The sequence below is a fragment of the Neodiprion fabricii genome, chromosome 4 (genome assembly GCF_021155785.1).
Source record: "Neodiprion fabricii isolate iyNeoFabr1 chromosome 4, iyNeoFabr1.1, whole genome shotgun sequence".
Lineage (NCBI taxonomy): Eukaryota > Metazoa > Arthropoda > Insecta > Hymenoptera > Diprionidae > Neodiprion > Neodiprion fabricii.
Window position 1 is genome coordinate 2,918,431 of NC_060242.1, and position 27,454 is coordinate 2,945,884.

Here is a 27,454-nt window from a genome sequence, read left to right on the forward strand (position 1 = left end):
CCTCTGTTGGGAATGATAAAAATTTTATTATTTTATCCTTTAGTGTTTATGTTATTATTTTTACAACTTTTGACTGCACATACTGGCACTATCAGTAAACAGCATATATGGAAATAAATAAGTAACTTCAAGTAATCTATTTACGTGAAATCAGTTGTCGCATTCATGGGCGTCATGTTACATTTCTGTGACATCATCTTGGATAGCTCTACCTCTAGTAGTATATGCTCTAAGCGCGGGAACGATTTGTATTAATTTTCATTTGAAATGTGTATAAAAACTAACAGAACTGGTCAATCTAATACCAAAATTCGGAAAAATTGAAACGATAAGCGAAAATTTGGAAAAATAGCACAGATGAACCCAAAGTGACTCAAATTGAAACTCCAAATCACCGAAGCATATCTCGAGTTTTATTCAGTTATATATCGACTCACCCGTCTTGTTTTCTTAAGTTAGATACCAATATTACAACAAATTCCAAACAATTAGAAAAAATTGGAATAGGAAATTAAAAATGTAGGAATTTGGAATCAGGAAGAAAAATTCTTTAAAAGTGATAAAGTTTCTTTAGATTTCGATATAAATTACCACAATTCTTGAAAAGAATTCTTTTTCTTTTTGCTTTGGCCGACATCAACATTCATTAGATCTGAAGAAATTTTATTAGGGTCGGTAAGTTTGGTGCAAAGGACAAACGACAAGACCTGCAGTGGACAAAAAAAGTTTCGCCGTGGTCGGATAAGTTCATAAATAATACGGAGACTGGCATAATGGGTGTGGGGATGCCATTTTTTTTTCCAAATAATGAAGTAAGTATTTTCATTCGAACAACGTTAAAAGACGAGAATGTTTCTTATCAATCCATTAACAGTACAATTTTATTAAAAACTGTGTAATAAGTCAACTAAATTTGTGGATACTTGAGGAAGAAAGAATTGACATTGAAATAATATGTCGCATAATTTTTTATAGCTTGGATATTTATACCCCAAAAAGTGACGTTATTTCATCCATTTTGTGGATTGCTTATTTTTAGAATATATAAAATATACATTAGGCTTTGCGAAGCTGATGATATCGTTCACCATCATCATTAGTATATTATACTATGGTATATTAGTCAAACCAAAGTATTTGCATTGATTTATTTTTTGAGCACTTGTATCACATCTTCGTCATGCATCACATGTTGCAATCCTACCCTTTGGGGTGAGTATTTTGTGCTCGTGCCCTGCAAAGAGAATGTTCATCGAAGTTTAGAGGTGGCAAATATCTCGTCATTTTTAAACATACTTTACATCCGGTAATCTTACCCAAACAAGAGCATATTTGAATTGTTCAGCGAGAGTCCGGTGAATGCTGTGACAGACATGTTCGACCGTGACTCCCTTTCGTAAAATCAATCCATCATCAAAGTCTGGTGGTTGACCAGGTTTTTTAGTGTAAACCCTGATGAGTGACAAATATTCCCACAGAACCTCCAGCAAGTAGTCCAAATTCAATTTCATGTTGCAACTGTCGTAAGAGTATTTTAGCTTAGAAGTTTTGGTGGAACGCTTTCCAAAAACTGATAGTATCCTATGCTTGACTCACCTAACTACGACGCTGTTGCTTTGCCTCGCGATTCTATCAACTTCTTCTATAGATATTTGATCAATCTTATTGTATACGTACAGGCAGGGTAGGTACACTCTGTTTGCATTGATAACATCGATGAGCTCATCGGCAGTGCAGTCTTCGCGAAACAATACCTCGGCGTTGAATATTTTATACTCATGTAAGATCATTTGGACCAACTTCTCGTCAACTTTAGTCAGTGGGCAAGTCGAGTTGAACGAGAGCCCCCCACCCTTCTTTATTTTAAAATATATATTGGGTTTCTGTTTGTTCAGTCTAATACCAACAGACTCCAATTCTTTCTCTAATAATTGTCGTTGTACATCTTGTTTCGTCGCATCTAACATCATCAATACCAAATCTGCCGTTCTCGCGACGGCTATGACTTGTCTCCCTCTTCCTTTTCCCTGGGGAAATTACCAAGAATTAGAAAACTCGATGTACGCGAAAACATCGCCCGTGTTTATTTTTCTAGGCAATACCTGAGCGGCACCTTCGATGATACCGGGCAAATCTAAAAGTTGTATGTTTGCTCCCTTGTATTCGATTACACCTGGTATGCACGTAAGCGTTGTGAATTCGTAGGACGCAGCCTCGGATTCGGTGTGAGTAAGGGTGCTGAGTAAAGTGGATTTACCCACAGAGGGAAAACCTATCAGGGCGACCCGCGCATCTCCTGATTTCAGTACATCGAACCCTTCCCCCTTTTCGGATTTCTTTGACGGCTCTAATAACTGGGAGCGATACTTGGCTAACTTTGCCTTCAATAGGCCGAGATGATACTCCGTCGCTGTAAAAACAAATATCGACCTTTAAACGACGGTTGAGAAAATTAGAAAAAATGCAAAATCCCCAGACTCCGAGCCGGTCACGGCGTTGCGGCTGGCAGATACATAACCTCAAATCCGAAACAAACCCTTATTTTTTTGCGTCCGAGCGATCTCTTTCTCGATTTCTGATATTTTTTCGAGTATACCCATGATTGGCTACCCTCAGCTTTAAGCTGCTTGTCTTCGCATCGACGAATTTACAACTAACGGCGACACAATCTGCGCTCAATCAAAATCACACTGACCCACGTGAATAATTTACAATTCGGTAAATCAAGCATAGACTACCCGAAATCGGAAAAGAACTTGGTAGATCCAGAGTTGCCAACCTATCGGACGAATATTTCTTTAAAAGGCGCCAAAATAATTCTTTAGATTTCTTATTTTAAATGGCACTACAATAATTCTTCAGACGTCTTAATAACGTCACAATAATCCGTCATGTTTCTCATTTTCAAGACGGACAATTTTCCTATAAATATATAATAATAATTAACGAGCGAGGCAACCCAAAAATTTATATCCTACAATCTGAATTGTAAGTATAAAGATATTCGGGACTTTAATTTAAATAATATGTTTTTATTTTTAATATTTAGGACCGTTAATAAGTCAAATAAGTGCGTTTGAAAATTGTAGACGCTATCTAATTGGTGCATATTTTCTTAGGAACCTTACAATTTGTTGATGTTTAGTCATATTTAGATATTTCGCTTCATTCCTCAGAATCTGGCCTAAGCGACAATAGTTTATAATAAAAAAATAACTTTTCTTTTCTTTCTGAACCGTTTGAACGGACTCTAATTTCTTTAGATTTAAAGAAATTTCTTTAGTTTTGGCAACACTGGGTGGACCGAAGAGATTGGCATTGACTAGCGAAGTGACATAGATTGAGTCGAAAGTGGAGAATGTCGGGTTCCGCTTTTACCGGTCGATTATCGATCCAACGCATGCGCCAGCAAATCAAATTGTTGCGCAATTTGCCGCCGAATCCAAGATCCCTGGAATAAATTGCATATAAAATATGCATCCCATTATCTCGGCGAGTGGTCCAATGAATAAAGTATAAGAAGGAGCAAAAGTAAAATTTCCTTCAGCTTTAAGTTTTACTTGTTTCATATTTTTTTTTTCATCGTTTTCTCCCTCCCGAATGCCGTGTACAATTTGTTATACAGACGTAGAAAATTGAGATATTATTCTTTCTCGAATAACTCTGAGATTCTCGCAAAAAGCTTTCGTCTGCTGCATGAATTATTTTATACGATAACGGGCTGCTTACTTGGGGGATGAGATATGTTTTAAAATGATTAGATTTTGTCGAACACAGCGTGTTCTTCGTATACCTGCACCGAAGTTTTACACAAAAAAAAATAAAAAAAAGTATCGAATGAAAAATTTTACATACACGACACGTAAACGTCGGGACGTATCAAAAAGAGACAAAGGCCCAGGCGTATCTACGCTCTAATAGCCCGCGACGTACATGCATTAAGGAATTTCCACCTGGCCGAGCGCAACCTTTCCAAGTGTATAACCGCCATTGAAACGTGTGCCGTCGAATTAACATCACTCTGAAAGTAAGATTCATCGCTGAATGCGGATCACGCGGAGCTGGATAAAAAAGCTGAGTGAAAATGAATAAATTCAACGAGTCCGTTATATGTCGCGCACGGTGTTCAAAGCGTTGTTGCATGATTGAGGAGATCGTACGATAAAACGCCCTTGCTCTTTTTTTTTTTTTGACGGCTGCACACCTTGATAACATGATTTTAACGCGGTACGAATTATTTTACACTAGATTAACGATGAATTAAATTTTCCAACTGCGAATCAGACAGAATTTCCTCGTGTAATCATGAGAATGAACCATGGTTGAATAAATAACATGTGTATGACCATGGAGTTTGTTATTATTCCCATTATTAATCCATGTTTTATATTCTGTGTTAAAAAATTATAAAACACTTTTGTTTCTCTAAACTTGGTGCGATAAACGATGAACATTTAAGGTATTTTAGAGTTCGATTGGAACCCAAAATAAATCACAACCGGTCTAAGATTATAAGGTATGTCTTATAGATAATCAGCAAATTCGGTGAGGTTTGGGCAACTAAACTAATCAGCGTATAAGCTGATCGTACGGTGAATAAGACTTGAACGAAAGACGACGACGAATGAAGAAAAAAGATAGATAAATAAATAAAACGAACTGATAAACATTCGGTACAGATACAGCTTGTGCAATATAGGTTATCAAACAAAGTATTAACGACAAATATAATCATTGTTATAATTTCAAGACTTTGTTCACTTGAGAAAGTAACAAACGTCTAGTTTGGTTTTCGTCACGCGTCGCCTCGTGCGTCAGTAAATTTAATGCGATGATGAAATTCAACGACAGATCGAAAATAAAGTGACGGAATTATAACGTTTCTGACGCATATCTCGTTTCTATACTATATGCATACAATCTATATTCTACGAGGTTTGAATTATTCTTGAAATTAAAGAGAGAGAAAACAATGATAATATAAAAAGCAAGAATAAACAATTTCTACAGGGAAACGGGTAAATTCAGAAAAAGGTTGTCCAGAATATATTAACCGCATTGCGAAAAATAAAATGAAAAATAAAATCAGGCGACGCTGTAAAGTGAAATTTAGCAATGAAAAATTGCCAATACGGGACAGAGGTATTATAATAAGATATTGATATTTAGACAGTAAATGTGGTTGTTGGCCTTCGGTGGGCTTCATCGAATCCTGTCGACCAATCCATACTTCAAAATACACGCGCGTGTGTATTCACATTAATATGTAACGTATGCACGATTTTTATACAACTTTTTTTTTTATCGAGAAAAACAAATTCTTCATCTTTTTCTTGGAACTATAAATGTACGTAGAAGTTGACTTGGCGTGTTTTCGGCTGACGAAGAAAAAAAACACGCAAAACCCGTTCTCGCGAGACGCAATTATCCTGTATTGAATACTGTGACAAGATCAGCAGAATATAATTTGCGTTACGGCAACCGTTGATTAGACGTTTCGAAGAACTAATGGTTCGTTACGAATTCGTATCGATCTTTTCCTCTGAGTATCTTGTTTATAATGTAGTGGGACGGGTAAACTTTCTGAAAAAAAAAAATCATTACTACGCAGTAGTTGACTAAAAGTTGAAATCTTTAGGATAACACGCGTGTATACCCATTCAAACGAAAATGGGATCTTGTGAGAAGAAACGCACATATGCCCAAAAATTGTGTGTATTGAATTTTTTTTCATCCATATTTTCCGTACACAAAGTACGCTTTTCTGTTACTGTAATCAGTCTGCGAACGCGCATGCGCGGAGTACGGAAAATACCACTTTTCAATCCTAGGAGTGTTGAAAGTCGTCTTTTCCGTACTCCGCGCATGCGCCGTCGCGAACAAATCTGACATTGCGCGACTCTAACCTCAATGTCGTGCTTCGTGAAAAAATGCGTGACGTATTCGCGTTATATAAAAAAATCGCGTGCAACAAGAAGACAACGGTCTTGAAATATTTCTCCTAGACTTCACCTACGACTAATGTTGCAAAATTACGCTCGGTCCGAAAAGACCGAGTTTGTTTCCTTCTCACACGATATACTATTTTCTGTATTCCTCGCGATGTAGTATTTCGGGTGAAAACAAACATATACCGTATTAACTGTAGAATGTGTACTTTCATATTCCGCCCATACTTTTTGTCTCTTCTCATGAAATATGTATTATACGTATGCATGTACGTACATAAATCTCGTGTGCGTTTAAAAAATTGAGAACTGACAACATGTACGCGTGTCATGGAAGCAAGAAAAAAATAAAAAATACAATGAGAAAGCAAAAAATAAATTCAATAACCTGCAAAAGGACTTGATCCTGATAATTCGACATTGTCGAAGAAATCTAAACAATTACGTTAATTTAACCGGAATCAGCCTAAAACAATATTACAATTAACATCTATAACGGTTAAATTTTCATGATTGAACAGCTGCTTGTAATCCAACGCGAAACCGTTGGAATTAAGCTCGTTTTACACATTTGAAAAAAATAGTGCGTCGAGGGGAAATTCCGAGATTCGGGAAGTACGCAAAGATGAAAGGACGTACACTCTTTTCTCCCTCGCGCATTGCGGTGTAGTAATAATAATAATAATAACAATAACAATAATAATATTGGTAATAAGAAGCAGGGAAAAAAAGAAATCAACAGCGAAACGGGGGGCTTTGATCTCGAGGCGTAATTCCCACCCAACTGAAACTGTTCATATGTCAAATCATACATATACGTATACAATGTGTAATGTTTGGAAAGAATTCGACGTGTAACATATCACACGATTTACTTTGTAAATTCAAACAAAAACATAGGTAAGAAATCAGATAATAAAATATTACGAAAGGCACGAATCATCATTAATACCAGATGAAGTATAAATTTTTTCATCCATTAAATCTGACAACTCGCGCTTTCGTAATTAAATTTTTAAAGTTAACTCGCTTAATAATAAATTATACGTAAAATTTAAAATAACTAAAAAAAAAAAAAAAAAAAAAATACGCCACTCCACAACTCGACAAACGAACATTTTCGTTAGGTACGCAAAGTTGGCCTTCGTCGCATAAAACCCCAGGCGTAAGTGTTTTCGGGTGAGTGTGAGAGGTGTCGGGTTGGGGAGGGGGGAAGTCCCGGGTCGCAGGTCGTCGGAAGGTAGGCGATACGTGGATGTAGGGGAACGTATCGCCGTACGAGGGCGGCGCTCGTCGTTGTGGCTGCGTTGAAGCCGGCGGCGGCGGCGGCGGCGGCGGCGACGGCGGCTGTAAGCAAGTACAACCAGCGCGGATATGAATGTCGATATTCCAGTGCGCAACGCGTTTCGAACGTCTCTGCGCAGGTATACGGTAGTTGCCGAACGACTGCGCGAGATTCTAAAATTATCGGGTGGCGGCGAGCGGTGACAGCTAATCCAGAGACAGAGGCTAAACAGCGCGGACGTCGAGTGTACGGAGTAAAACGGCATAGTGCGGTTTTATACACCGGCGGGGGGGGGAGCGAATTTTAATCGTCGGTGGTGTACATGGTCCCGTTGTTTCGACAATCTGTGTGAATTCATCGTAATATAACATAGGCGTATACGTAACAATAAATACATACGTGTGCCCGAGTGTGTTTCGTCCTACAGTTTTTTCTTCTTCTTCTTCTTCTTCTTTTTTTCTCCTCTCTCTCTCTCTCATTCTCGCACTCTCTTTTCTCTTTTGCGCGAGAGTCAATCACCACCGTTGCATCTAACGTTAATTATTCCGTATACACTTGATCCCCGAACCGGTAACAATAAAAACAAAAAATAAGAATAATAATAATAGTTCGCAAGCCGCGCGTATGACAAAAAAAAAAAAACAAAAAAAGTAACGCAAAGCGCGGCACGTTTCACTTGAATTTTATAGTTCGTCGGGTGTAACGCGAAAGACGGTAGACGGAGGACTCGTCGTTGATTTGTTAAAGAATTGACCGAATATCGTGCATGAAAAAATTATCGTTCGCGGTTAACGAACGAGAAAAAAAAAAGAGAGAGAAAAAGAGAGCGAGAAAAGTGCGGGAAAACTTGATTGCAAAGCGATATAAGAAACGGCGACAGCGAAGAGAAGAGAGAGAGAGAGAGAGAGACAAAGAGGAATCCGACAGACCGTGATAAGGGGGATTAAAGAGAGACAGATATAGAGACGGTGGTTTTAACTCCTGTCTCCGAGGATGGCGGACGAGGACGGAAGCATGTGCGAAAATTCCCTAGGGCCGAACGACTCGAGTACGGCCTTTGCGAAAAAGCTCAGAGGCAGAAAGGGCGCGTTGAAGAAGAAGAATGTTTACATGGTAAAGGACCACAGCTTTATGCCCCGCTTCTTCAAGCAGCCGACGTTCTGCAGCCACTGCAAGGATTTTATTTGGTAAGTCGAACGTGCATGTTTAAGAGAATGCGATCGTGCTGTCGTTGACAAACACAAAAATATATCACCATTGTTACGACTCGCGCTTAGAGTCAACGAATATACGCAGGTATACAGGCTCTCTGTATTCGCAAGTTCGCGCGGTCTGCTAAAAGCTACGGCCTTGACCGGATCTATCTCATTCTCTGCACGGCGAATCCTCAACTACGATTACTAAATTGCCCGACATACACCGAAGCCGAGGAGATAAATCATGTTTACTGTTGTCATTAATGTCCCGGCTTATACGTATACACCGATCATCCAGTGTCGAAAGAGTTTTCGCCTAATCTCTCCTCCTCTCTCTGTCGGACGTGCAACAAGTTAACTATATCTATGCATATTATAATCGTATACAAGATCATCGTTTCAATCCTGTTTTCTATGTATATATACATATATATAATTATATATATTGAGGAGTTACTTATTTGGGGGTCGGACTTTTTTTTTTTATTGGAACGCTCTCCAGATCTGTTCCAAATCATTCGAATCAGATAATTTGTGTAAAGTTTCAAGCCTCTACGTAAACTGGAACACATGCCGTTAACGTTGGTATAAATTAAGAGACCGATTTGAAAGTTGGCAGAGTTGTTGCTTATAAAATTTTATAATTACCGTTCACATATATACATGTATGTTATAAAATGATGATAAAATTTTTAAACTCTTACGCTTTGTTTCTACTATTATAATATATATATATATACATCGGCTGCGAATGTTATATTATTTTCTACCGAAGAAAAAAAAAAAAATATGGTTATGGAAGGTCAAAAAAAAAAAAGACGCGCTACTTTTTTTTATAGTTGTGATTTTGTAAATGACTGGTCATGTTGCTTTGTGATCGTTAATCTGCCGAAAAAAAAGAAAGAAAAAAAAACCGTGACTGATATTTTTTTTTTTTTGTAGGTAAAACCCCGAGGTGTCCCTATTTTCCTGCTGTTTTGTTAAGTAAGATCTGCTCGCTTTCTTCTCACCGTTAATGTCCGAAATTTCCTAAACAACAATAAATGAAAACTTATACATATTCCAAAATTGTGCAATAATGATTTTTCATCGTATATTTCGTTAAGTTAACGTTTACATAATAATTTCAACCCCGTTGCAGTTTTTATAGTCACAAGAAATTCGCGCGGATTGTGCGTTCGATATCCGTTTCATTTTTTTCTTTTTTTTTTTTTTTCTATTTATTTATTTATTTATCTTTTAAACGAAAACCATACGCAAGCAGCGTAGCGAACGGAAATTTGCGGTTTCGTTGCGCGTGCAATTAATTACATATGCAGCTAGGCAAGTTACAATCTTCAGTGGAGAGCTTTTACAGTTTTACAATTCATACTTTTATATTACATATTTTTATACATCCGCGGTGCAATCATTGTAAGATGTGTTACGAGTTGATTGGACAATAAGTCAACGGAGTTTTTATTAAAAATCTTCGCTACCTTCACTTGCTTTTTCTCGATCTCTCAATACCTTGAATAAACAGACGAATAGAAACAGAGGAGAGAGAAACAACTAAAACAACAGCAACAACAACAACGGAAGAAGGAAGAGAATAGTCAACGATTCATTAATGTTCGTTCCTGATAAATAAGAAATATATACGAGTATATATATATGAGGCATTCCATGGCATGTCGATCAAAATTCTACTTTGTATAATGTTTTTTACGGAAGTACGTGACGAAAAACGCAAACATCATTTGTTTCAGAATTTTTTCACCCAGCGTATCTGAGGTATGATTTATTTAAAAACTTGAAAAAAAAATTTAGAAAAACCTTACAAAATATAATAAAATTTGATTATACCTATTACAAGATGGAGTTTTCGTAACTTCAAGAGATTAATGAGAAAAGATGCTTTAAAAAGTAAACTAATATTATTGGATTGCGTTTTTGCCATAAGAATGAAGAGAAAAAAGCTCAATTAATATCCCTCTGAATAAATAATTTTCGGTCCGTATTACGACGAGCTTTTATGTTCATTCTTACGTTAAAAATGCAATCGAATAATAACGATTTGATTGTTACTTTGTTCAATCATTTTTCTCACTCGTCACTTGAAGTTACGAAATCTCCATCTTATAAACATATATACATATATTTTTTTTCCAATCATTTAAATCATACCTCAGATACACGCTGAGTCGAAGAAATTCTGACAAAAAATAATATGGCGATCGGGTTTTTCGTCGGTTAATTACTTTCGTACAAAATATTGTAAATCTTGATCGATACCTCGCGGAATGCTCCATATATACGTAAACGTTACGTCGTTCGAATTTCCCATCGCGACCTGATGTCGCTCATTCAGAGTCATATATTAATCCATATATATATACATATATTTATGTACATATAAACTAGCCGGGTGTACATAATCGAAGAAGTAGCTCCACGTCTATGTCGGCGATTGCGCACGCACTGTAGGATATTATAGGACAGAGGTAACGTATAACGTACACGTGTACGATCATGGCAACAAACACACGACAAGAGAGCGAAAGTTTTGTTGCCGAACAGTTTTCAACTGTGATACTCACGGTTATATCGCAGAGATGTGTGTATAAATATGCGTGTGTATTATTTAAAAAAAAAAAAAAATTGGTTTATAACAGCGTGGGCGACGATCACTGCATAGTTTTGTAGCTAATTGCGTTAGCTTGAACACGAATATATATAACAGTAAACACCGAATGTTATAATTACAAGTTGTGTAAAATTCTTTCCACACATCATCGTAAACGTAAACGTGTTTTAAGGTATACTTACACACTTTGATAGAAAACAAATTACACGTATAATAATTGGTTAATATTCTTTTTCCCTCCACCTCCTCCTCATCCTCTTTTTTTTTTTTTTTACCTCTCCTTCTATATCGCCAATGCTAAACAATATGTTTTCACAATTGGATATTGAATTTCTTCTTCGACAATAAGACATAAAAATAAGCGCGTTACACGCGTTATATAGTTATAGAATTAATTAATAACAAATGTACAAAGTAAATATCTATCGTGTATTCATTGCGGTCAGTTTAACACTGAGGATTTTTTATTTGTCTCTATACACGCGTGTGTGTATACGACACGTATCTGTCACAGTCGTTGTGTAACTCCACAATTGGATTATTCAGTAATCGGTTTCGTTAAGACGGTTTTATGTACACACGAGTACCTCGCAACTGAATTCGTATATGTTGCCTATAAAAAAGTAACCAACGACGTATCCGAAAAATCAGTCTAAGGTGTAGGCATATACATATACGTATACGTATGTGTGTATGTATGTATAATGTAAATACACAAACGAGCGGCAAGCCAGCAATTAATTAAATCTATCAAGCGTTGGTTTCGTTTTACCATCATCAAGTGTAAATATAACTTTTACACCTAGATACGTGTTACATCCTATATATATATATACATACATATGTGCGTATAGGTATGTATGTAATACTGTATTTGCGAAGTAAACGTTTTTATCTTCTTAACGCTGTTTGCGGGGATGCTTGACGCGTTGCAAATATTGTTATTATTGTTACTAAAAAATTAAAACTGTTGTGTATCTTTATAGTTACACACACAGTCGCGCGTACCGTTACGTATGCACGCACTATACATGTATAGGTATAAATATTGTAAAATTTTACCTGCTGTATAAAATATTTAAAATTTGTATAAATTAAGATCGTACAGTATTATATAATAGAATAATGTAGGATGAAATTTACGATTTTTGCAGGAATGGTTTCGACTTCTTTTTCTTTTCGCATTGAAAATCAATACTGAGATGAATTTAATTTTTATACCGCAACGGTTAAATAATTCGATCGAGGAATAAAAATGTAGGTAGATCAAAGCAATACAGAGGCGTGATATGGGATTTTACAAGGAGCGAAAATTTGAGTTACAGAATTTAATAACGTTGAAAGTCGAAGTATGGAAATGTATAAGAATAGAAAGTTCCGAACATATTCAATGCGAAAGTGTAGAATCGTTAGAATTCCTTTCGATAACACAGGAATCTGTATAAAAATTCCCGATTTTTTCGTTCTGTCTTTTCATCGTCATACAGGGTGTCCCAAAATTTACGCATCAAGTAATTTTGATAGAAAACACAGTACAGAGTTACGCGTATAAAATCTTTTGTCGAATTTTTCCTGCATCTCTAATTTCTGTGATTAGAATTCGCCTGAAATTTACTTGTCGCGTGAATTTTGACACACCCTGTATACTTCGTCATTCCGTAATTCGACTTTATATATTAATTTACAATTTTCTATACTCGGATTGTCCACACTTGAAAAATTACGTGTGTAAGATTTTCGCATCAATTAATATTCTAGTTTATATCATTTTATTTTTCTTCCACTAACCGATAATTCTCAACACCGATTACGGAGTTGGGTAAAAATTTTAAACTTTTGACCTAAAATATTCATGATGCGATGCATGACCGAGCCCTAATTGACAGGAACAACTATAGCGTTATACCTGTTATTAGTCAAAGGAAGTGGGAAGTGGAGATTTATTTCGGTAAACAGGTCGGAAAGAATGCTTTACGAGTTTCGGCGAAACCGCGTTTCTGCTCCATCCTAATGTTGACGATATATACGTACATACATACATATATACATATATATATGTATACATGTATTGCAATCACCCGGAAAATGAGAAAAGTTGAGTTTTCACTGGATCTCCGCGTTTCGAAGTTTGGATAATAATTTCCAATCATTTTCAGACGGACGGCTGTGTTTGTGTGGATTTACTTATGCGAACAATTTATTTTTCCAAAATTCAAACTCGGGGTTTTCAGCAAGCTGAGAGAGAAGATTGAAAGACATTTGAATTTCGATGAAAATTGGTACTCGTCGGTTTTGTTGTTGGGTGGCTGATCACGAATACGAAGTCAGATTTCGAAATCCAAAATGACGATTCAATACGGAGGTGAAAAAATTGTAAAAATATTCCGATTTTGATGGAAATTAGTAGACGAAAAAATGGATTCAGACTTGGAAAATTAGCCATTATATCATTAATCACGAATCCAAATTTGTAGTTCGAAATTTGAATTGGATTTTTTTCTCTACGGAACTTGAAACTCACGGCCAGTCTAAAGCCGCTATTGTTTTATATTTTGTATTTATTTATTTTCAACCTGAAAATAAAATACTTATTCAGGTATACTTGTTAAATCGGGTTTCAATTACTCACACAACGAGTTAAATGCAATTATATCCCGCGACCCGCGAGTCTGACAATAAATAAATTACACCTCTCTACCCTTACAATATACCTATAAAACCATATATAACAATATAGCAAATGCATTATGCGACCGACGACGTCGGGTATTTAACAATTTATACACGGACGCAACTTTACCGTGTAAGTTTGTCTGTTCGTCTATGCTGTAATAGACGAAGTAAGTACGCGTTTATACCTACGTTGAAAGCATATCCGACATGCTGTTGGTGCCGTTGCTGCATGCCGATAAATTCAATTCGATTGAATTCAGAAAGAATGAGCAAGGCTAATCCGGTACAAAACGCGAATGGTATATATATTTGCCGAATACGGGTGAATTGTTGCTTATTGTTGCTCGTTGTTATTATTATCGTGTAATACCACACGTTGTAATATACTACGCGTGAATCATTATTATCAAATCACCTGTTTAAAAATCCTCCTTACACGTCGTTATCCGAAGCCGTATTATACAGAGAATCGAATAATGTACAAAAATTAAAAAAGAAAATTAAAAACGAATAAAAACAACAATAACCGTACAAATATTCTACTACAATTACAGGTTTTACGTATAATGCGGTGAGAATTCTTTTGTCCTTCTAACCATATATCTTAATTACCCATCATTCTCTCTCGAGTTCCTTCTCGATTCTATACATACGGAATGTAGAAAACAGCCTCTTTGCACATTGTACAAAAATGTGGTACCGACTGGAGTTTAATTGTCCGTCGGATTCTTTCACGGTGATATAATACGACGGTGATAATATCAATCGTAAAACAGATAAATGCGGGCAATTAGTCACGCCGATTGTATGATGTAGGTATGTGATGCGGTTTGCTGTCAAGGAGGCAATATAATGACACACACACACACGCATGTATGTATATTGTAAATGATTATCTTCGGAAACATGCCGACTTCGGTGATAAAAGATGCGCTGACGAATAGTGCGATATGTTTACTCGTAATCACGTATATTGTATATACATATGTATACACTGATTGTGAGAGAAATTTTTAGTTCCGGTAACCGCAATTTTTTACCACAATCGAAAAACATAGTTTTAGATAGAAAATGAAAATTACTGTAGCAAATGAAATTTTTCTCACTGTGCCTCCGTCTACCAATTTCTATCAAAATCGGAATATATTTATTCGTTCTCAAGATATCCATAACTTTTATTTCACGTTTTTTTTAATTTTGTTATTTAAATAATAGAAAAAGCACCGAACCGCTCAGAGCCAAAATCTAATCGTTTCCAAGTCTGGGAAAGTCCCGTCGATTGAGATCAAAATCATTAAAATCCGGTAACTCGTTATCGAGATATCGTCGGATGAAAAAATTCTTTAGACGACCGTCTGAAAATGATTGGAGGTGATTATCCAAACTTCAAAACATCAACATCTAGTGAAAACTCAACAATTCATTTTCACGGCGATTAAAATAACTTCCTTTTTTTTTCTCTGAAAACAGAGAAACGAAAAATTTAAAAAGAGGATAAAAAAAAATAAAAAAATAAATAATAATAATGGTAAATGACGTCGATCCCTCGATCGAGCCGCTTTATAAGGAAAACAACGCTCAACAGTCATGCACCTTTGTAAGACAAGGATCGTACGTGGTTGTGAACGTACAGATATACTATTAATCGGAAGAAAGATGTTTTGGCGAACCGCCAGAGATCGCTTTGTTACAACCTCCCCCACGAGCTGCGTCACGATTTTTACGACGCGCTGTAGCGGCGGTTGAAAAATAATAACTAAGGTATCGTAAATTATAATCGTCGGTTATAATATGTGGAAACGTTGTTTGGTTAGTTTTCGAACTGAGGAAACGTAAAGAAAACTAATAAATTCATCACCGATTTGACCGTAGAAAAAAAATAATTAGGTATACGTGGGATTCTCCGTCAACTCGGCCAATTTTTTTTTTTCGACCATCTCAGATCCACCCCTGAATTGGTTGTATCAAAGTACTGCTGAAAGGTACTCTATGTGAATTTTTTCAGATTATTTAATTCGTTATTTGAGAAATTGCCGTTTTTTTTTTTTTTTTTTTTTCTTCAAACGAATATATCTCGGAAACTTGAAGTAACTGAAAAAAAATTACCCTACGTAAAAGTTGTAGTTTTTTGTTAGCTTTCGAGAGGAATTGTTGAAACAACCACAGTGCCTTTCAAGGTGAGAACGACAATGATATAAAAAATCTCGGGCCCAATTCGAGAGGTCGAGTGATGCGGAATGCCCCGTATATACGTATGTAGTTATAGCTATGTGCGGAAAAGCGTGAAAGAGGTTTTGTACATAGGATCGTGAGTAGGTGTAAGGTAAGTTGTACGTAATAGGTACATGCACAGGTATAATGTAGGATATATATACATAAAATGGATGATAAAATGTTTCTTTCAATCAATTTGCCTCGCTCTTATACAAGATATAAGGGCGGACCATTTCAATCGGGTTATTCTGCAGTTTTATAGGATCACTTTTTATCAATTTTCTACATCTTACAGCCCTCGCGGATGTGTGAAAGCGAGGTTTATATTGTAAAGAAAAACTGCAGGTTGTCGATAACAAAGTAAAACAAAGAAAACTTGGAAGGTTCCGATATATTTGGAATGGATGATAAATGCGAAATTTCGAACACATGCGAAGAGTGGAATTTGCTCGAAATCTTCATTTCCGAAAGTTTCACTGATCGGAATGACTGGCGATCAGTGAGACTTGCAAACATCAAGATATCGTTTATCAGAAATGTTGAACCTTCCAAGTTTTTACACCCACTCGACAAAAAAAAAAAAAAAAAAAAAAAAAACGAACAACAAATTCGTGCAACATTTTCATTCCACGGGCAATTTATAACCCTTAACCGTTGCACCGTAAAATGCGTGTAATGAAAAACATAAAAACTAATCTAATTTGATCCGAGATAAATAATGAAAATAAAGTAAAAATCGTTGATTCATTCTTTTCCTAGCTATTCAATTTCACTCGCTGAAATGAATACCTGTTTTTTTTTTTTTTTTTCTCTCATCGCGCATTGTCTCCATATTTTTTTTCTAAAATATACGCGTGTCTCGAGAGTTACTCATCGTAAGTCAATTTTCGGTGTTTTAAATTCCATTTCATTTTTTTTTTATTGAAATTTTTTTTCACACACCTGCACCGTCAAAATTTCTATACATTTTATATACATATATATATATATATATTTGTCAAAAAGATTACCAATTCCTTTTGAAATGAATCGTCTATTTTCATGTACGAAGGGAAAAAAAAAACACCGAACAAGTACGAGAGATTTTTTTACAATAATTAATGGTTCGAAAAGTGGGGCTGATGGGAGTAAAAAAAACAACAAAAAACAATCTACGCCGCAGTATAGGTATAATGTGTGTATAAGAGAAGAGAGTTTCCGTAGTGGGTGATATTCTGGAACACTGGTCATGCTTTTTCGCACGGAAGAAAATTCTCTGCAGGCAGGCAGGCAGACAGGCAGGCAGGAAGGTAGACCAAGCACGTCGCCTCATCTGGTGGTATATTACGTTTAAATCTCGTTGTTTTTTTTCATAACTCGACGTTGAGAGACGAAAGAAAAAAAGTGAAAAAATATTAAAAAAAGTAAAAAAATTTCATCAAAACCATGGATGCAGGGATAGATGGTTAGTCGTTTCGTATGATCCATCCGCGTCTCTGCTGGTGATCCATGATTTTTATAAAAAAAAAATACTTCGACGGAGTGGGAAAAAATTTTTCCGACAAAAAATTCCAAATCATTTCCACGTTTTTTCCCAGCACCCAAAGTCTAGTTTTCCTCAACATTTTTTTCCTCAGTTCTAGTAAGTTACCAAGACCTGAATCGTTCGGGTTATTAACTCTGTATTCATTTCGAATTCGAAAATACAATGTAGACAGGAAAAAAAAAAAAAAAAAACAAGACGGTTTAAGACAAATTTGTTTTCTCGACGAAAAAAAGTATACTTGTCCTACCGGAAAAAATCATTTCTAATTCCCATGACAGAAAACTGATATTTTTAGTTTTTTTCACGACCGAATTAAAAATCTCCCGACAATTCCAGATTTTTCAGGTTTTTCCAGGGATTGTAGCTCGCTGCACGTTGATTACGATACTTATCGTACAATTATTCGAAATTGTTGAAAATAACATATATACACAGTAAATTTGTATAATCGTTCAATCCCATTTTAATACGAAAGATAATTTCCTATCAAATTCACCGAAGTAATTTGTTAATTCGTCCAATACCGCTATTACCAAAATCAATTTGATCTAGTACACGAGATAATTTCTAAGCGTTTTTTTTTTTCACACGAAACGTCGATATCCGAATTTTTCCTTGTAATTCCAGTATTAGGTTATCTATGCGTGTAACGCATATATACATACAGGGTGTTGAAAAAATGTGGATACACCTGGATAGCACGAAAACGAACTAACTTATTGTTAGACATAAACTGACGATAGATTCCCGGATAATTTTTCCCTGGGAATCCGATGGTCGTATCAGTTTTTGGGCCGGATGGGCCCAGGGGGGCCTTATGAGGCCCAACTTTGAAATTTCAAACGGAAACCCCAGTTTTTTCGTTCAAATTTGGATTCAGCGGGAAATTTTACGTCCGAATACGTATTGACGTATCGCCGGAGTCATTCGGGAATCTTATTATCAGTTTATCTCCAAGTTACTTCGTTTTTTCACCTTTTTTCAACACCCTGTATATATATATATATATATGTACACTTTATAGAAAAAATACGATTCCAACGAAGAATTACTAACGTCGAGCCCCTTGTGTACAATCCAATCCATAATTAAGTAAGATACTTGACCCTGCATCCGTGACCGTTGTCCCTTCACTACCGCGTGTAATTTAATTTTATAGAAGGCTTCCAATCCCCCCCCCCCCCCCCCCCCCCCCTCCTATTCCCCCTCACAACCATCCATCCGTCCACCCGTCAGTCTAAATTTCGTCTCACAGCACGTAGGCATGGCATAATTACCAAGGCCTGATCGCATGCTACGTGACGGACTTTTCGAACTGGAAGCGCGGTGGGTAAATAACGAATATCGAACGAGAACTGCGCCTCGGCCGATTTTTCCATTTCAATTACAAAAAATCGCCGGCTGTCGTTTGTAACAACCAAAAAAAAAAAAAAATATATATAAAAAATTTGCCATTAATCAGCGACATATTTCTTGAAAGGTTGGTTGAAAAAATTGTATTCTTAGGCTAGAATACTTGGGGAAAAGTTAGGGAATTTGAGATTCCATAAAGCGTACGAACCCTGTAGAGTCAGGGTCGCGTGCAGTATAAGCTTACTCTGCAGGAATGAAGAAAAAACAGTAGACTTACCAAGCGGTTAGAAAACGAGCGTAATAGTTAGTGATCAATTGACCTAATTATCACCAGGACACGAAGAAGGCGGCAGGAATTATTTGCCCTGTGTCACGAATTAGCCATCGGCTATTTATATCGTACGGATGGACTTACGGGGGGTAAAGATAAGGACAAGTCAACATCTCACATGTATTTTCAAATGAAAAATTGTCCGCCAAAAACGCGAGAAATAGTGGTTGAACAAGTCACCGGAATTACGCTAATAAACAATCAAGGTTCGATCTGATTCGCGCGATATTTTTAACGTCGTGCTTTTGCTAAAGCAACGCCGTCTTAATTCTAATCTATTTTATGGAACTGCGGATATCGTAAATGCGTAACGAGATGATAGATACGATGAAATTCGAGAAGAAAATACGTCGATCGTTGTAAGTAGTTTTGGAAATTGAACATGGGGTGTAAGAGTACCGCGAAAGAGAGTTGAATCAGCCGTGTCTAGTGATTTTCGGCATTCTAACCTGAAAATCGGGACTCGAGTCACAATTCCTTGGCTCTCGTGATAAAAGTACGGATCAGTGTACCATTTATACATCGCTGGCATGTTTTACGCGTGTTTTCCGTGCACAAAGTACGCTTTTCTGTGACTGTAGAGTCACAGTCTGCGAATGCGAAAGCGCGGAGAACTGAAAATACCGCTTTTAAGTTCTAGGAGTGTTGAAAGCGGTCTTTTCCTTACTCCGCGCATGCGCCGTCGCGAACAAATCTTCGATTACGCGATCCTAACCTCACCTTGCGTCTACTTGACACAATTTGCAACATCGATTATACATGCAGCAGTACCAGAGTCCAGCCGAACCTCCGACACGCTGGATGGATGGATGGATGGATGGCCGATTGTGGGACAGACTCGATACTACGCGGCCAAAACCCTGCGACCTTTGTCGTCAAAATATTCTGCATTACGGTTCAGTTAGTTAACGCAACGTACACGTGGCTAATAGGTATGAATTATGAGAGGAGGGCTCTTCCGCTCTTCCCGTATTCGCCTACGGGAATAGCGACCGTTCCCGTTTCTCTCCCGTAATATCGCGTATCTACCGAGTGAGAGAGAGGGAAGGAAAACCAGCGCGCGTCGATATATCCACGCAGCGTATAACTCGGCACAGCGGAGGAGAGAGCTTGTGAGAGGAAAGATCAATAGGAATTAAAGCGGAAACTGTGACGCGGGAGAAACAGTTTTTACCTCTTCTTCTTAATTCTTTTTCCTCTCTTTCGTTCTCCCCGTCCCTCATTTTTTTTTATTTATTTTTTTCTTCTCTCTCTCTCTCTCTCTCTCTCTCCTTTTCTTCTCTTTTTTTGCCTACTTTTTTCCAACCCTACTCATTTTTAACCCCTCCGAAGCTGTGTTTTTTCAGGTGAACCGTGTTTCGCAGCGAACTTTTCAGCGGAATATTTTATCCGCACAAGCGAATACACGTGTGTGTGTGTGTATGGGGCATTCCGTGTCAAAATGCTACAGCCCATGAACCTGACCTCCTTCGATTCTTGATCATTTTTTCGTATTACGTTCTTACCGATCCAAAAAGTTTTTCACGGATTTTTTTTTACACATTTTCGTTAGATTCGAATTTGTGTAGAAAATCGCAAACCCGGTTACGAAAAAACGCCGTTTTTAAAAATTTTGAAAAATTCACACTGCTTCTATGATTCAAAATATGATTTTTAAGCACCACACGATAATGGGAGCTCAATATTTACTCTATTTTTTTTGCAAGTTTATAATTTTTCGATGCCGGAATTGTTTTGTTGTTTTGTTTTTTTCTTTTTTTTTCCCCTAATATGCCTCGATCTAAATATATTGCGGCATCGCATTGTTTTCACGATTCGGCGATCTATTTTTAGATCTAGAAATAAAAAAACTTGGATTCCGACATGGAAAAACTAAAAACATGCGAAAAAAAAGAAGTAAATATTCAGATCACGTTTCAAATCGTAGAATTTATGTGAATTTTTTTCAAGATTTTGAAAAATGGCGTTTTCGGAATTGGTTTATCGATTTTTTTCAAACTTCACCGGTGGTTAAAAAAAAATCTAAAAAAAAAAAAAAAAAAATTCCAACACCTTTTTGCGATAACCATCATGCTAACAAAAAATTATTAAAATCGAATAGGATGAGGTACATGGGTTGCTAATTTCACGTGGAATGCCCGATATACACACGCATACGCCCAGAGATATTTAAAATGAAACAATAAAATGAAATTCTCGTCGTACCTCGAGCAAGATTCAACTTTTGTTATTACTGTTTGAAAATTTCGGGTTTTTCTCCTTATTTAGATATAGTAGTATGATATATAAAGAAATGCGAGAGAGGAATGAAAATGATTAAATTTTTTTATAACTGCAGCATAAATAATATATCGAAATGAAAATAGTAGGGAATCCCGTACGTCGAGTTTCAAAATGTAATATAAATTTTATAACATTCAGTTTGAATTTAATTTCAAGCCCATTGTGCGGAAGAGAATTAATTGTATATAATGAAAATGAAACGGTGCTGGATGGGAAAATATTTAAATTAAGAATAAAATGTATAATTTTCTTACGCTTACAATAATTATGTTTTCACATTGCGTACTGTATCTGTAAACATACAATAGTTCAAACTATTTGTAACCGCATTTTATATGTGCATATATATATATATATATATATATATATATATATATGGGGCATTCCATGTCAACTCTACCAATGATTATCCCTCACCATTTTTGATTAGCTTCAGAATTTTTCATACCGTACTCCGGTCACAAAAAATCACTTCTTCATTGTTTTCAGACCTATTTCTACTACCGTTAATTTTTTATGGTTACTCAGATTTCGTGCAACAGCGACGAAATCAACATTAAAATTATTCAAAACCATCTAAAAAAATTGGCACTCTTTCAAAGTCTCAAAAAAATTACCAAAAATTCTGCATTCAATTCTGAATATTTTCCCGCAAGAACGCAGAATTTTTGCTCATTTTTTGTGATTTTGAAACAGTGCCAATTTTTATACAGATTTGAAGAATCGTGAGGAGTTGACGGTTGTAGGAAAAAAAATCTGATAAAATTAAGAAGCACTTTCTCGTGACTGAAAAAACCGTGTGAAAAATCGAGGTGACGTGGAATGCCCCATATATATATATGGCATGTGTGCGCGTGTATTGGTCGCGATCTTACAATTAACGTTTGAGTAGCCGCGAAGTTAATTGTCTAGAATGATTATACACGTTAGATGCGTGCGAGATAAGACAATATGCTTTAAGTGACGTGTTTATTACAGAAATAAATCACTCAAGCAGACTACCTTAAATTCTTGGTACGTGACTACTCGAGTAATTTCTCCTATATTTATAGCTGTAAAAAGACTCGAATATTTCGGAGGTCGGATAAATGAATGAAACGATTGCTGAAAGCGCGAGTTTAAATTACTCCATAAATATCAGAGAGAAAGAGAGAGAAAGAGAGAGTGTGAGTGAGCTATTTTTAGTCGGTCCACCGGCTCGCGTGACCCTTCGTTATATGCTGGAGTATAAAATAACTGACACCGAGAAAAATGTCTAGTTATGGTTTTGGCACTATGGGTATAATACAGTCCTTAACTATTTTCATATCTTACTAGTCCAGTCATTGTCGTGTATTTTCTTTTTATTGTTCTCATAGTTGGCATTCTAAATTCAAAATGGCGACCAAATCCCATCGTTGCATGTACCCGTGATTTTGGATTTTATGAAAACTTTTCTTGAACAACTCGGCTCATTTTCAATCGTAACGAAACATCGAAAAGACAAAACATGTAGGAAATTAAATTTTCTACGACTTTGATGTCGACATTTTTTTTTTTTCTAAGATCGATAGTTTCGAATTAAACCTGAAAAAGTCGGTGAAATAAAACTATCTCATTATCTCATTTATTTTTTACTTCAAGGCATAAACGAACATAAAGAAACTTGCAGGGAATTTGATTTTATACAATTTTGGTCTTTGTCTTTTTTCAAGATCGTACGCCAATGGGAAAGAAAAATAGAACCGTCAATTTATTCACCGTTATTTCCTAAATTTAAAAACAAATGACACAACGCGATAGTTTTATTTCGCCGCTTTTTTCAGGTTTAATTCGAAACTAACTAAAGGAACTAATATAAAGAAAAAAAAAAATGTACAGACCAAAGTCGTAAAAAATTGAATTTCCTACAAGTTTCGTCTTTACGATTTTCCGCTACAATTGAATATGGCCGAGTTGTTTGAGAAAAATGATTATCCTGTTTCAGGCAATAAGTACAGGTATAACAAAGATGCTGTAATGCTGTAAAAAAGTGCATTTTGAGATATCGTGTCTGCACTTTTTTTTTTTATTTTCCACATACGTTCCTATCGGACGGTACAAATTAGGTTATATTCAATATATCACGTTTCCAAAAAATTCACAAAGTTTTGTTTCAACGTCAATAAATACGATGTGAAAATTATGTGAAATTTGATTTAAACGGTTTGTCTTGGAAAGAAAAAAAAAAAAAAAAAAAAAAACCACCACTCTTCACGTTAAACGACGACCCTTAAATTCGACACGTTATATTTTACTTTCCAAACCGTAGTTTAATTGTTAGAAAACGTGCTGCGCTTTCCGTTATCACCGCCCCAGCATGCATGCATGAAATGGACACCAAGGGATGAAGAGATGGATGAGAAAGTAGGAGGAGGAGGAGGATGAGGAGGATGAGAAAAGTGTCGGCGACGTTTTGTCGAGCACGTCTCTCTCTCTCTCTCTCTCTCTCTCTCTCCTTCCGTCTATCTATCCATCTGTCCGTATATCTATCCATCTATCTATCCGTCTCTTTCTCCGGTAGGCACATAAGCTTTCAGCCAGCAATGTAGGCTAATCGGAGATTAGTTTCCCTCGCCTCGTTCGTTCTGCACCCCGGTCGTCGCCACGCCGCCACTCGGTCTGCTCTCGTCTCTTCAGCGATACATAGACCACCCTCCTCTTCCTCTTCCTCCTCTCCTCTGCCCCCCACTTTTCTCCCCGCTGCCGTTTTTCCCGGATAATAAGAAAAAAAAAAAAAAAGGTCTCGGCCTTTGCCTCTGCATATTACGAGGATACGCGAGAACGGCTTCCTTTCCGCTTGTGTGTGGTGTGGTACCTACCACATACCCCAACGTAAGCGAAATCTTATTTTCCACAACCTGTGTGGCACGTCGTATAAAATATACCGACGACAACGCTGCCGGACATTATTCGGTGTGGCGGAAAAAATTTCTAACCAAAAATATTCAAAAACCTCACGCTGCTGCAGAGAAATCGCGAATTATGTACATACTTTGAATAATTTAATTCTGCGTCTCCCCGATACGTAAACGGAGGATGGAATTCTCGTGTTAAAAAAAAAAAAAAAAAAAAAAAAAAAAAAAAAAAAAAAAAAAAAAATAATAATGTATGGTATACATTATTTAATACGGATTAACGGAAGGCCCGGATAAATATCTGTTTAAAATTACGAAATATGTACGATATAATGTAGACTTGAAAAAAAAAAAAAAAAATTATATACGGAATACGGAAACTGTATTTTATGCCGCCAAACAAAAAGCGAAAAGTCGTATTACGATACACGGATAAATTATTTTTACACAAACCTCTAAAAATTCAATTGAATCTGTTTCAATTCTTTATGAAACAATGCAGTTTGTAATTCACAAATCGCTTCGTTCTATTCATTTCCTGTAAAAATTCGTAGAAAAAAAAAAAAAAAAAGTTCAAAAATAATCCTTCGCCTTATAACCGCGCATCGCGGGCCGTAAATTGCAAAAGGGCCGTTTTAGCGAAATGGCGTATAAAAATATGCGGTCATTACTTACCGCTAGGCATGGGTGTACTTTGCTAATCCGGGCCTTACAGATGACTGATATCTCATCGCAACTTATGCATGTAGGCGTGATAGAATATCGAGCCGAGAGATCGAGACGTTCCAGACTGCAATAATTAATCTTACCGTTTTTTCTCATCGTTTTTGATCGAATTTGAACGCCGGTGAAGAAAATGACCGTAATCTTTGCACAGGTGTTGGACAGGTATCCATGCCGTAAAATTCTTATACAAAAAAAAACACACACATATATATATATATGTATATACTTTTACTGTGATATATGCTGAGATTTATTATAGTTATACATAAAGAAGACGGGGCACGAGACGTCTGCCTAAAACGATAACCGAGCCGTTAAATTACCCCTCCTCCTACCCCACCAACCCCTTCCATCGTCGTCGCGACGCTCTCGTAAAACGCGAATAAAAGGAGAATAATAAGAGTGAAAAAGATATTGGATATTACAGAATCTTATCCGAAGGTCAGAAAAGGTCGGCTGTCCGGTATCCGATTGAAGCTGAATTGCGGATACCAGAGGTGAAGAATTCTATCGTTTGCGGTAGAATTTTGAAAATCTTATCAAGTATACGTGTTGGTTGTACGTATCAAGTGGATGAGAAACAGATGGATACTTTCGACTACGAGCGGTACGAAGAAACGTTTGTCAACGATTAAATTAACGCTACAATAATACGTGCTCAATATATGTACGAAACTGTTTTTTTTTTTTATTTCGAATCGTTGATTTGTCAGTGGTTGCGTTACTCGAATTAGTTCCGGAGGTTCGTTTCTATCGACTATAGCAACAAGCGATCTCTGTTCCGCTTATCGTTGGTACACTCGCTATAATTGGCGAAAATGACTCATATCGCTACACGTGTTCAAGATTTTTAAACGATTCCCTCTTTCTGCAATGAATATCCATGCACATCTATCCGAATATCTATCCATTTATCTCCCTACCACGATTTGATCCTGCAGACGGTATCCATTACCAGTATGTCCAAACATACGGCCAACCGGGCAGACGGCATTAGACTTTTTTCCTCATCTCAAATAGGTTCTGGCAAAGCGTTAGAGCGCGTGCCGCTCGTTTAACCGTGTGCAAAATTGAAAGGCTCCTGGTCAATGTGGATACACCTACCTAAGCATAAACATTAAGTATACATAAGTATATACAGTTGTACGTACTATCCAACATGCACTGGATACTCGTACAACGTATACCAGGCATCGAGATGGAAGTCGCAGCCCGGTGTAAGTACATCCAATTCCGGCGCACCTGCGGACCGTGCGATACGGATTACGCCTTACGTGTACGTACGTATAAACGGATAGAGAAGCGACGGAAGCTGGAAGCAGAAGCAACAGCAGCGGCAAAACACGGTAAACGGGGTGGGCGGCTTCCTACGTATCAACTTTAAACACACGTATAGACGGACGCGTATCGCACACACATGCATGGAGTTGTAAGAGTGGTGTGGGTCGGATGGGCACGGTTGAAAACGTGGCGGCCTGCCCGACGGTTCGCCTGAGTTGCCCTCGTATAAAGCCGCAATCGATTCCGCGGCGGGTTTCCCCCTGTTCCACCTATGTCCGTAGGTACATACCAACCTCTATTACCTCCCGTACCTCTTTCGTACGTGTACCCAAATCCATACATCCGTACATCCGTGCACGTACGCGATCCTTGAAATCCGAAGCAGGTGTCGTACTATGTCGGAGGACTGCGAGTATGCGATGGCACATTGTGTCGAACCGTGTACGAGGTATGTGCGACGGACGTTGGAATCCATGGGGGCTAGGGTCACTTTCCCCCGTATGAATTCAATCACCCGGTAGGTGGAGGTATAACGGTCTCACGGATTGCAGAGGGTCTGGAAAATTCTTCTCTTCCTTCCTTACATCCTTGCATCCGCGATAAAGGTTCCCCGGGATTTAACCTTCAGCCTTGTCTTTATCTCACTGAACACATCACGGAAAAGTCATCTTTTTCCGTCTCTCTCTCTTATTTTTTTTACAGATCTCTTGCAGATTTATCGATGGAATTTACGGTCAGGATAACGTTCGTTTATAGATTCCCAGTGGCTCTCGCTACTTTGTTGAAATCAAAACTGAAACGAGTTTCCTTCTCTGATCAAATTTTATGCGCAAGTGATACGGGAGAAACAAACGTTTATACGTCGATCGTATCTCTGGTGGAAATAATTTTGCCCGCTGGATACGAAATTTTATTTTACGATTGAGCAGAGAAATTTTTGACACTCTCGTAGTTTTACACGTCACAGAATTTTTCTTAAATTATCGTTGTATTTTACAAGATAACTGTTATATAATAAGCTTGCATTTCCGCGATTGTTTTTCCTGCATCAAATATTGAAATGGATATGATTTGTTGTCGAATAATCGTAGAATTTCTAGTTTAGAAAAAATGTTGAGACAAGGTGAGTTCAAAAAT

At 37.0% G+C, this 27,454-nt stretch overlaps 2 protein-coding genes across 6 annotated transcripts in view; one reads left to right on the plus strand and one right to left on the minus strand.

The window, feature by feature from the left end:
* Window positions 1–950: 950 nt before the first annotated feature.
* Window positions 951–2,731, minus strand: LOC124180599 (developmentally-regulated GTP-binding protein 2). The gene is made up of 5 exons (XM_046566324.1): window positions 2,537–2,731; window positions 2,103–2,410; window positions 1,597–2,027; window positions 1,317–1,518; window positions 951–1,234 (listed from the first exon to the last, which is right to left on the minus strand). Exons 1-5 carry the CDS (start codon window positions 2,598–2,600, stop codon window positions 1,148–1,150), a joined length of 1,092 nt encoding a protein of 363 aa, XP_046422280.1. The 5' UTR covers window positions 2,601–2,731; the 3' UTR covers window positions 951–1,147.
* Window positions 2,732–7,409: 4,678 nt separating this feature from the next.
* The window catches only part of LOC124180588 (protein kinase C, brain isozyme), a 51,643-nt gene continuing 31,598 nt past the window's right edge, over window positions 7,410–27,454 (plus strand). Inside the window, exons 1-2 of one of the 5 annotated variants that reach the window (XM_046566299.1) lie at window positions 7,411–7,642; window positions 8,102–8,420. In XM_046566299.1, the coding sequence (XP_046422255.1) occupies window positions 8,227–8,420 (194 nt within the window). In that variant the 5' untranslated portion in view covers window positions 7,411–7,642; window positions 8,102–8,226. Of the gene's footprint in view, window positions 8,421–27,454 lie in introns of all 5 variants that reach the window. The other 4 variants (XM_046566297.1, XM_046566300.1, XM_046566301.1 and 1 more) reach the window with 4 other exon arrangements.

Bases quoted from the DNA above. Each gene is read 5' to 3' on its own strand.
- LOC124180599 (XM_046566324.1), bottom strand. From the start codon at position 2,600: ATGGGTATACTCGAAAAAATATCAGAAATCGAGAAAGAGATCGCTCGG. The intron at 2,411-2,536 runs GTTTGTTTCGGA...TTGTTTTTACAG, and splicing joins TCGGACGCAAAAAAATAAGG to CGACGGAGTATCATCTCGGC. The intron at 1,519-1,596 runs GTGAGTCAAGCA...CTCTTACGACAG, and splicing joins AGCAACAGCGTCGTAGTTAG to TTGCAACATGAAATTGAATT.